Raw genomic sequence first — 12,172 nt, forward strand, 5'->3', positions numbered from 1 at the left:
ACATCTTTTCTGAAAGAGTTTGTTGATTGTCTATAAATACACAAGAATTTCTAACGAAGTGGTATAGAAAAATCACAAGTATTATTTCAGGCTTTGTTGTATCCTGAAGAGAATCGTTTTGTATTTCCCTAAATTAATATACAGGCGATAACTCTTTAAGTACAGTCGATTTTCACGCCTCAAAGCCATTTTTTGTTTATTATTTTCTAACAAAAAGAGATTAAGGGGGCAGCAGGGGAATAACATTATCAAATTGCAAACAAAAGCCAAAGCTAGATTTTCTCAGAAAAAAGTGATTCTAGCTCAAGAAATTAGAGTGTATCTTACATAGAATGGAATATTGGGTCCAGCAGCTCAAACTCTACAAATTTACACCTATAATGATCTTTCAAAAATCAACAGTAATAACTAATAACTATAATACATGCTGTGAAAGAATACTAAAAAACACAACAAAGAAAAGAAAACATATTTTACAAAGAATTCAGAGTGTAAAACCCCTATTTACATTTTTCACCTCCTATAAGGAAGTCTCCATTTCTTATGCCAATATATTGACACTCTAGACCACAAAGGGAACCCAAAGTTGTACTCTATAGGACGGTCTAACGGTCTGCCCACTGTTAATGGTAACCACACGTACCTCGAATCCCTCAAGTCAGCCCGATTCCACCTATCAGCCATAAAAATAAAGAGACCAGGTAGTCCAGACAATGGAAGCACAAATGTACTCTGAGCAAAGAAAGTAGTTAGTCGGAAATTTTTGTTCCCGCCAATGCATGGGTTTCCAATTGTCTCCCAAGGCCCCATAATCGATTCGGATGCATGAGCTAGGGCCTCATTTGGAGACCAACTAGTGCAGCCGGATGTGATCATGTAATATGTTCCCTGGTGCTTAAATAGAACAGGTGCTTCCCTGTGTTGTCCGACAAGAATCCTTCTCATGGTCTCAGTTACATCTACATAATCTTTGTTAAGTGGACCAATATGAAGCTCACTGTTTTTGTCCGATGAGTAGACAAGATATGCAACGCCATCATCATCTTTGAAGAGTGTCATGTCCCTACTATCATATCCATGAGGTCGTTTGCTATACAAATAATTGAAGGGGCCAGTGGGGAAGTCACTAATGGCAACACCTACAGAAGCTTTAGTGTAGTTCGCATCATCAATATGCATCCACATTACATATTTACCTGTCTTCTCATTGTAAATCACTTTAGGCCTCTCTAGCACATTCGATTTGTGTAGATCATGTGTCTCATTTTTTTCTTCAGCTGCTAAAACAATGCCTTCATTTTTCCATGTCCACAAATCTTTTGATGAATAGCAACTGACACCAATGACATCAACCTGCAAGACAAAAGCACGGAGATAAAAAGCTGGAAACGCTAATGCACAACTGATTGTCGACAAAGAAAAAACACTTGGCGTTAGTCAAAAAAGCTGATACAACCACCAATGTCAGATAATGGATAATACACATTTTTGAAGGAACTAATGAACTCCCAGTACCTACCTGATTCAACAGTATTTGAGGAAAAGAAGATAAGGAAGTTTTGGTCGACATCAGAAAATCTAGTTTAATCATGATCAAAAGTAACATCTACATGTTTCTTATTTGTCACAGTTGCCTGAGAACTATATCTCTACAATATCTGAGATTCCCAAACACACCTTCCAATACTCATATCCTGCCTGCCAATGATTCCTAAAGTACCTAACTGGCACAACAAGAATGCATACATTTGGATTAGCAAGTAATCTCATTTTAGCATGAAAATAAGATAATGTACAACCTAAACACAAAACTCTACATGTTCCTTTATTTCTGCCTATAAGGTGCTGTACCTCTATCTTCATAGGCAAGCACTTCTGTAATGTTTTTCCTCGGTATTACCAGACCGCAATTGTAAGATACCGCAACAATAGGGGGGATTTTTGAGAAAAAATCCATCTCCAACCATAGTTAAGTTACAACTCGCGAATTCGTAGGGTAAAATCGATGAGGCAAAGAGGCAATAAACCTATCTTCCAAACTCAGTTGTTACATCTCTTAAATTTCAGCAGTTAAAAGGACTGGAATAATGTTCGGTTTAAGATTTTCAGGGACAGACAGCAAATAATCTCTTCTTCTACGATGATTTTATTTGATCAGGATACTGATATCCTAGACACATAAATCTCTCTTCATATTCACTCTATTCTGCCATTTTTCTCCTTTTCTTTTCATCTCTTCATATTCCATCTATCATCCTATCTGACCGGGAGACTAAAATGCCTCCATGTCCTTTCATTCTCATTCAGTCTATCATCTTTTTCTTTGCTATTCAGTTTACCCTGTCAGTTTTGGAGAAGCAAATAGGTCTTTTTTTTCACAGAGCACTGTCATTGCTTTAAAACACCTATAAAGAGCATACAAGGCCATCGAGCTGCTGACATCTAAAAGATAAGTAACATGCTTGAGAACCTAAAAGGTGGCTCGGTGTATCAATTGCACAGCTTTCATGAGTGTAAGCTCATCAACAGATGGAATCAACTAAAAGATGTTCAGACTGATAATAGAATAGGGAGAACCAATAGATGATAATCTTATCCCAGAAAATACTATTTACTGCATAATTGTCATATTATTTCATAAAGCACGCTAATGGATCATAAACTTATAGAAAATGGAGGAAAGGAAGTCATAAATATGCCGATGAATCATTAACCAACATAATGGTGGAAAGTACCATATGAGCTCTAGGACAGAATGAGGCAACGTAACTGAATATTTTCATTACTGTCTAAGGAAGAACACGAGCAAGACAAAGCCATGATGATTTCTGTTTAAAGAGTGCTCTTGGAATGGCTGAAGGTCTTCTTTTGTTCTCATTTTCAGTATCATTTATTCAAGCACATACAATACAAGAGAAGAGAGAGGAGAAGGGCCTGGGGAGCAAGATGTAGAATTGATGGAAAGCACGGAGTAAATTGGCATTAACTGATATAAACTGATTAACCTATAACCATGCACCACTCTGAAACTTACCCTTGCTGCTCCTTTTTTGTGAGCATGGTAAGTGGGGCCGTCTTTATACTCTCCATACCAATAATACATTTTTGTCCTTGAATCATAAAGAATGCCTCCCCCATGAGCTTGTATAGGGTTCCCCTCAGTATCCAACCACATTCTTCCTGGCCGGTAGTAATAGGTATCATTCCCATAATTCTTCCTAGGATCCACAACAGTTCTTTGACCAGGGAAAAACACACGCCTTAGCGGGGAAGACTCGTCTAGGAATTCATCAATCAAGGTAGTTGGCCTTTTAGGCTTCCGTTTGGCAGCACGTGGGGATCGCTTCCTGGGTGGTGGAAGCTGTATATTCTCCTTCTCGACCTCTTCAAGCTCCCGAAACTGTGTCTGCTGGCTTATACTTAAGTGAGTCCCGCCGCTCTGCACATTTCTTTGATAAGTAAAGGAGCACAGCTGAAGTAAAAGTAGGCACCCCACTAGGCTCCATACTACAATTGGAAACAGTCTCCCCCCTGCATTGCAACGTAAAAAGGTTGATTTCCTGGATTTGATCTTGACCCTCACGATGTACCCTTTTTATCAACAAAATTCTGCAGTTAAAAAAATGAGAGCTACGGAAATCCAAGCTAAAGTCACGACCACAAAAGATATATGTGGCGCATAATTGAGAGAACAGGCATATGCTCATGAATGTAAGGGCACATCTCTATACATTATATTTCTCTCGGTAAACATTACTAGCTTATCATGTATGAAAGTGCAAAACTTGTATGAATAAAAAAGAGAACAGCCAGAAAAATGAAAAAGTGAATCGAGTGTCCTGAAGTCCATAAGAAGATAATTGATGAGACATTTAAAACACTATATACAAGAGTAATCAATGAGTTCTTGACCTAAATGGTCCCTTTAGTTCAAGAGTTGATCTATCTGACACTGAACATAAACAGCCTCCAAGTTTATATTTTTCGATCCAAATTTGTCCCGACAGCTAATGACATCTTTGGAGCAAATGATAACCAGATGAGAAAATAACCAAAATCAACCCTATTTTAACAGGTTGGAACAAATTCATCTCAAGCATTACACTAACCAATTTTTGTAGATAAATATTAGTAACCAAGAATATCATCAAAGTATGCAATTTTGATACCTGTATAGGAATAATTATAACAACTATCCTTAATCTGAAAACAAAAATTCAGCAGAGACCATGGAAAAGCAACATTGTTCAGCTGAAGATCCACAATAAACACCACAGCAGACCAGGGTTTAAATCCTAATGGACAAAGAAAAGGTTCGGTGATTTCCTCTCATCTGCCTAAACCCTTATATGCAGAATCGACTGGTCGAAGATACCAGATATTTTTCGAGGTGCACACAAACTAACCCGGCCAAATGATTATAACATAAATCGACAATAAACACCATTGGGAAACCAACGTCATTAAAATATGAGCCAAACAAACTCCGAGAAAATAATAAAGGAAGACAAAGCAAATTATTTTTTGTCGGAAAAAAAAGGGACGAAACAAACAAACAATGAGGGGGAAAAGGGGGGGTGATGGAAATTGTAATAGTTAAGAGTTGTATATACAACTAAAAAAAAAAAAAGGAGCTTACCAGAACGCAACCTTGTTATGGATTGAAGAAAATCTCTCGACATATGTTTGTGCGGTAAATGCTCGTGTCAGCTCAAACAACAATCTTTACTCTGCTGAGCAAAAGTTAAACTACTCATCAAGTCCTCAAGAATCCCTTTTGGGTATTTATTTTTGTATATGAATTTCACAAAAACATCTAGTGATATAAGTTGTTAAGAACCCATTTCGGAGTATTTCATTTCTGTATAGAGTTTTCACAAAATAAGCTACTACAAGATTTCAAAAGAACCCATTTTAGGTTACTTATTCCGGTGAATTCTCGTACCAATAAACAAAGAGAAGAAAGGGAGGTTGAGTACAAGTGTTTTTGTTGGATGTTTGAGGATAATAATGATGATGATGACGAAGGAAACTTCAGACCAAAGTTCCTCTGTCGGCCCCCTACTTTCCTATCTCTCTCGTCAGCAATTTCTCTAAACTTTTTACACTAAAAAAGAAAAAGTTTCCCAAATTAGTACATTCCCGTAATTGGGATTGCCGGAAAGCGTGGGAAAAAGTGGGTGTTTACGCCAATTCATATTAATTTATTACTATAATGCTAAATTAAACCAAGAATTTGGGCAAGTTACATATTTGATTGGTCAGCCCAAAAATAATTTATAATTTGTTATTCAAATGTATAAAAAATATTTAGTATATGTATATTATACATTAATATAACAAAAATATATCTTATTGGCTATTTACTATATATTATTAAAAGGAGAGGAAAAAATCCTCTCCTTAAGTCAAGTGACAACTTAGATGTGTATCCCATATATATTAAACGGAAAAGGGCCAAATACCCCCTGGACTTTACGAAAAGGGCCAAATATAACCCTCATTAAAAGTTTGGCCCATTCACAACCCTACCGTTACACTATTGGCCTATATACCCCCCCATTATTTCAAACGGAAGCCACAGTGGATAAGTCATCCACTCAAAAGTAGCCATGTGAAAATTAATATCCACATAATCATTTTATTTAAATGTCCAACCCTACCCATTAACCCAACCCCTTACCCGACCCATAAGTTATAACCCGCCTCTTAATAACCCTACCCTTTTCTTCCGCTTGGGTAAAATCAACGGAAAACTCCATCGTTACCCTTTTCTTCTCCACCCCCAAAAATTCCAACATCTCTCTGCTAATGCAAAGGGATCCAATCGAAGGGGTGCTGCTGAAACTCCATACCCCCATATTAAAGAAGATCTTCTTGTCAAGGTAAGTATTTTTAGCTTCTTTTTTGTTACATTTTACTGTTGGGTCTAGATTTTAGGTTTAAAATCATTTTAACATGTACTTTGGGTCGAGTTAATGTTTGTCCGTTTAAAAGCATTATATATGTATGTTTATTGCTGGATTTTGTTTATTCTTATATTTGTGTTGGGGATTTGGTGGGTCTTTGGTTGTCCCGATTCTGATGTTTGTCTTTTTGTGTTTTTTTATTCCATGCTTTATCTTTATCCGTATATGTTTGTTTATTGCTGGATTTTTATTTATTCTCATATTTTTTGTTGGGATTTGGTGGGTCGGTTGTCCCGAAATCAGATTTGCTTTTAAGTTTTTTTATTCCATGCTTTATTTTTATACCTATATTTTCTGATGTGGTCCCTTTTCCGTTATTTTTTTTGTTTCCTTTTTTTTTCTAGTTTTTGAAGGATGACTTCAGACCATATAGAAACATATCATGTAGATGTTGAGGTTGGTACAGATTGTGAACATAGTCTTGGTTCTGGTGGTGAATATGAACCTTCAGATGGTGGGGAGTATGATTCTGATGAAATGGAGGGTATTAGCAATGAAAGGAGGAAGGTTGTAGATGAAAGGTTGGAAAACTATAAGGAGTTGAAGCTAGGTATGTCATTTAAGGACATGAATGAAGGCAGGAAGGCTGTAAATTTCTATGCTTTAGCTAACAAAAAGGCTTTGAAGTTGATTAAATGTGAAACAGTAAGAACCAGGTGGGGTTGTCAAGAAGGGTGTCCCTTTAGGTGTCTAATTTCTGAAGATGGGAAAACTGGTGGGTTCACGATTAAAACTTGAAAGGATATACACACATGTGATGATGCCTTTAAGAATCCTAGAGCTGATGCAACCACATTAGCTCAATATTTTAAGAGTAAGGTCCAAAATAACCCTAAATACACGATTAAAGATATGAGAGGTGAGCTTGAACATTATTTGAAGTTGAATGTGAGTAGATCCAAATTGAAAAGGCTAAGAATTTGGTTCTTCTCAGAAAGAGGGTAGTTTTATAGATGACTACAACAAAACTTGAGGCATACTGTCAAGAACTTAGATTGCCTAATCCGGGAAGTGTGTAGTCATAAATATCTCCAAAGATGCACTAGCAGAAGGTAAGAGAAAAATTTTGAGAATGTACTTATGCTTTAATGCTTTGAAGCAAGGCTGGAAAAATAGTTTGAGACCATTAATTGGAGTAGATGGTACATTCTTAAAGGGTAGAACCAAGGGTCAGTTATTGGTTGCATTAGGACAAGATTCCATGAATCATTTCTACCCACTAGCATGGGCTGTGGTGGACAAGGAAACAAGCAGGTCTTAGAGTTGGTTCATGGAGCTGTTGAAGTTGTCTTTGGAGCTTAAAACTGGTACAGGAATCACATTCATATCAGATATGCAGAAGGTAAATAGTTCTGACTTTCTTTCATTCTATATTTTAAAGTATATGATGGTTTGCACTAATAGCCTAATATTTCTTTCATTCTCTGTTTTGTAATTCATTTCACATGGCTTGTTGGATGCTGTTAGCACAGTAACTTCCTGAGGCTAACCACAGGTACTGTGTGAGACATATTGAGGCCAATTGGTGCAAAAAATGGAGAAGTGGTGAAATGAGAAAGTTGTTATGGTGGTGTGCATGGAGTTCATATGATGAGGAGTTTAAAGACCAATTGAAAAAATTAGGGGATCTGTCAGAAGATGCTGCAAAGGATATCTTAAAGTATCCTCCAAGGGCATGGTGCAGGGCTTATCTTGATACCCAATGTAAGAATATGATGGTTGATAACAACTTCACTGAGTCGTTTAATGCCTGGATTCTTGAGGCTAGAGGAAAACCAATTATCAAAATGTTGGAGGACATAAGAGTGGAAGTGATGGTGTTGTTAGGAGACAATGAGGCTAAGGTGAGAAGTTGGAATGCAGAATATAGTCCAGCTTGCTTGAAGTTGTATAGTGATTGGAGGGGCATATCACATGACTGTAAAGTCATATTCAATGGAGATTGGGGATATGAAGTGTCTGAAGGAATTGATAGACATACTGTCAATCTACAACAGAGAAGGTGTACATGTAGGTTATGGGATTTATCTGGCATTCCTTGCCCTCATGCAATAAAGGCAATGATGCATAAGAGAGTAGAGCCTGGTGGTGAAATCCATTGGTGGTATAGTAAAGAAGCATACTTGCTAACATATAAGGAAAAGCTTCAGCCTGTTAGGGGTCGGCAGTTCTGGAAAGTTGAACCTTCACAAGCCATGTCACCTCCTGATACTGTGAAACAAGTTGGCAGACCCAAAGTGAAAAGAAATAGGGAACCAGATGAGGCAAGAAAAAGGATAGGGGAGTGGAGTCAATCAAGGATGGGTACACAAATGACATGTAGTAATTGTGGTGAGCCNGCTAAAGGGGTTGTTACAAGGTAATATTTTTTTATATTGTTTGATTGATTAACAGTACTACTTAAATTGACTTGATTTTTTTTACTTGTTAATAGCCTAAGGCTGCTGCAACTCAAGAAGATGCTGCAATGGAGAGTGACAATGAAGATGCTGCAACTCAAGAAGATGCTGCCACCCAAGCTACAAGCTGCAATGCTGATGTTGGACCATTTGCTGCCACCCAAGAGTTTACACCATATGGTCCGGAAGTTGACAATGAAGAAGATCCTCCACTTAGGCCAATGATTGTTTCAGAAACACAATCAAGGATTGAGAGGGTAACCTAAGAGGACCTACTACTGGTGTAAGGAAAATTAAGTTTACTGGAGATCACACTGGGGCTTCGACACCTACCAATCTTCCTTATTCTCCAACTAAGCTGACATGGAAGGGAAAAGATGCAATCTCATCAAGCCAAGTCCAACTTGAGGCAAGAAAGAGAAATATCAAGATGATGGCAACAAAGGGCAAAGGCAAACGAGTTGCACTTGATGATGAAGATCTTCTTTGAAGACAATGGTTATGTTTTTTGTTAGTTAAACATTTGCTAAGGCTGCTGTTAAGTTTTTGCAAAACAGCTGTTAAGTTTCTGCTGTTAAGTTTTTGCTAAGGCTGCAGTTAAGTTTCTGCAAAACAGTTGCTCAATTTGCTAAGGCTGCTTGTTAAGTTTCTGTTGCTTGTTATTACCAGTGATTGAATTCTGCAAAACAATTGCTCAATTTGCTAAGGCTGCTTGTTAAGTTTCTGCTGCTTGTTATTACCAGTGATTGTCTTGTTAAGTTTCTGCTGCTAGGCATGCTTGTTAAGTTTCTGCTTGTTATTATACTGATATGAAGTTAAGCATGCACCCAGAGATACAGCCTTCTCTTGAATATATACATATTTACTCGCAGATGTCCCTTAATTTGAAAGTTCTACTCAGCATTTCTTGACAGGAAACTAGTCAACAATTTGCTCAATCGACAAACACTAATGGTACATGTGGTGGCAACTTTGTTTCTTGTGCTATCTTCAAAAGTTTGAATTGCTAATTCAAAACAGCTGTTTTTAATATCATAAGCATCAGAATGTACAGTTGGTAAGCCCCGTATGCTTTGACATAATTAGTACAAAGAATGGTTAACATTTCTTCTCCAATCTTAATCAAAATACTACTTTTCAAGTTAAAACCAGTAACTTAACAAAGTTTAGAGTACTTCAATAACACAAGAATTCATTAATCTAATGTACATACTTCTTCATTCAGTTATAAGTACACATATAACATCCCAAAAAGGTTGATCAAAGGGATAGTCTGCCAGAACCGAAGGAAAACATAAACTTCATTCCAAAACATAAAACATAAATTAAACCTTAACCATGTCAATTATACATAAACCTTGTTTGAACATCCGTTACATAATCACTTAAATATGTCAAATACACCTAAACTTTGGTTGAGCTTAAGTTAGCTATTTCATCATCCAAGCACAGATAAACCCAACTAAGCAACACCATACCATACCAATGAAATTCCATTTTTTCGGACTACTTTCCTTCACAAACACTAAACCTCCATCAATTTTTTCCTTAGAAACATCATTGTCTCCTTTAACATTATCTAATTCCTTGAAATCTTCAATTTTTGCAACATCCCCTGCTTAAGACGCTTTCAATCTTCGACAACCTTTCATCAGGTAGAAGATTTCCTTTCTCGTCTTAAGAGCTTCATTTTCATTCTTTAAGTTACTGATCAGTGTTGTAACTCTAATAGGAAGTTCATCATCTACCCATTCCCAAAACTTACATTTCTGTCCCTGCACAACAATTACAATAAAATTATCAATAATTTTTGTTTGTCGGCATTATTTACCTAAACAAAAATATACAAACAATTCTTATAAAATTTACCTTAGGCATTGAACACTTGTTAAATCGTCTGTCGGCATTATTTGGAGTCCAAGCAGTGAATTGGCTAGCAGCAACTCCACAACAACATTTCCCCCTCGAACCATATGATGAACTCGAAGATCCCTGGCTCATATTTTGGGAATTGAATGGTGAAAGATGGTGGGAACACTAACCCTTACTTGGTCGTATGGAGTCGACGATAATGGGGGTATGGAGTTTCGCCGATTTATTTCTGACCCTTTTCCCTTGTTGAATAGACGATAATGGGGGTAGGGTTATTAAGAGGCGGGTTATAACTTATGGGTCGGGTAAGGGGTTGGGTTAATGGGTAGGGTTGGACATTTAAATAAAATGATTATGTGGATATTAATTTCCACATGGCTACTTTTGAGTGGATGACTTATCCACTGTGGCTTCCGTTTGAAATAAGGGGGGTATATAGGCCAATAGTGTTACGGTAGGGTTGTGGATGGGCCAAACTTTTAACGAGGGTTATATTTGGCCCTTTTCGTAAAGTCTAGGGGGTATTTGGCCCTTTTTCGTATATTAAATGTGTATCTTTTGTATATCATATAGATATTTATGTATACATATGTATGAGATACATACATTGTAAAGAAATTTATAAACTCAAGCTTGGCTAAGAAATTTCACTCTAAACTAATCCAAGTCACCGCTAATCTTTCTGAAATGTTATATATTGTTTCATCTACGTGTTTTCAAGGAATTTCAACCATAACTATTGAAAAAAATTATTTTTGCCTAATGTTTTTGAATATTGTATATTATTAATAAGATTAGGAATAATATATTAGGGACAAATGGGTGTGGCTCCTATGGAAGATAAGTTGCGAAAATCGATGCTGAGATGGTTCGGTCATGTGAAGAGGAGAGACTTTGATGCCCCGATTAGGAGGTGCGAGAGGTTTCCCCTGGCGAGTCTGAGGAGTAGTAGAGGGAGACCTAAGAAGAACTGGGGTGAGGTGATTAGGCAGGACATGACTTTACTCCATCTTATCGAGGACATGACCCTGATAGAAAGGCGTGGAGGTCGAGAATTAGGGTGGTGGGTTGATAGTCAGTCTAGAATTTCGCCTTGTCTTAACACCAGTAGTAGTACTTGTCGGGTATTTTCCTATTCCTACTCCCATGTCGTACCACGGTGTGTCATCATTATCAGTAGGATTGGTACTATTTTTGTAGTTTCGTATCTTTATCAAGACTCACTGTATTATTTGCTTCCATTGTCTTATTACGTTGTTGTTGCTATTGTTTCTCTATTTCTGAATTTTTACTGTTCTTGAGCCGAAGGTCTTTCGGAAACAACTTCTCTGTTCATAAGTTAGGGGTAAGGTTTGCGTACACACTGCCCTCCCCAAATCCCACTTGTGAGATTTCACTAAATTTATTATTATTGTTGTATATCGTTAATAATAAATTTTGATTCATCAGTCAAAATCACCTCCAGTCTCTTTGGAATTTTGTATGTTAGCGTTAGTTATGTATTTTCGACGATTTTTAATCATACACATTAATTTTTTCCTTTTGCCTAGGTTTTTTGAATGTTGTATATCATTGCTAACTTTTTATGGTTATTTTTATTAGTATGATTTAACGGCTAATTGTTGGTAAGTTCACCTATTTGTGGCTATTCTAGTAGTTTTTTCGTTTAAAAAAAGAGAAAACAATTATTCTATTGGAGACCAATCAAAATGCAGGACAAAAAACAGAGAATAGGGGGGCCGCCCAATAATTTTGGTAATTCACCCACCAATCGAAATTAAACTCTAATTAGCCAGTTGGATTGTCCCACACCTACAGCGAAATACATTTAAGTTTAACAATCGTAATGGCTGTCCCGTAAATTCATGTTATTCAAAGGGCAAATACGTGACTCTCGCTTTATCTTCTATCATAATCATCTGATTCCACCCC

The 12,172-nt window shown here is 37.0% G+C and overlaps 1 protein-coding gene across 2 annotated transcripts; it reads right to left on the reverse strand.

The window, feature by feature from the left end:
- Nucleotides 1–277: 277 nt before the first annotated feature.
- On the reverse strand, nt 278–5,087 carry LOC109209496. 2 transcript variants are annotated; one of them, XM_019372771.1, is made up of 3 exons: nt 4,640–5,087; nt 3,035–3,531; nt 278–1,353 (listed from the first exon to the last, which is right to left on the reverse strand). In XM_019372771.1, exons 1-3 carry the CDS (start codon nt 4,680–4,682, stop codon nt 514–516), a joined length of 1,380 nt encoding a protein of 459 aa, XP_019228316.1. In that variant the 5' UTR covers nt 4,683–5,087; the 3' UTR covers nt 278–513. The 2 variants fall into 2 exon arrangements, with proteins under 2 accessions (XP_019228316.1, XP_019228315.1); XM_019372770.1 differs by having other exon boundaries at nt 3,035–3,591.
- Nucleotides 5,088–12,172: the final 7,085 nt, after the last annotated feature.

Source organism: Nicotiana attenuata, unplaced genomic scaffold (assembly GCF_001879085.1).
Source record: "Nicotiana attenuata strain UT unplaced genomic scaffold, NIATTr2, whole genome shotgun sequence".
Taxonomy (NCBI): domain Eukaryota; kingdom Viridiplantae; phylum Streptophyta; class Magnoliopsida; order Solanales; family Solanaceae; genus Nicotiana; species Nicotiana attenuata.

Coding starts and splice junctions, on each gene's coding strand:
- LOC109209496 (XM_019372770.1), bottom strand. CDS start 4,682: ATGTCGAGAGATTTTCTTCAATCCATAACAAGGTTGCGTTCTG. Junction 3,592..4,639: donor CATAACAAGGTTGCGTTCTG/GTAAGCTCCTTT, acceptor GTTGATAAAAAG/GGTACATCGTGAGGGTCAAG. Junction 1,354..3,034: donor ACAAAAAAGGAGCAGCAAGG/GTAAGTTTCAGA, acceptor TTTGTCTTGCAG/GTTGATGTCATTGGTGTCAG.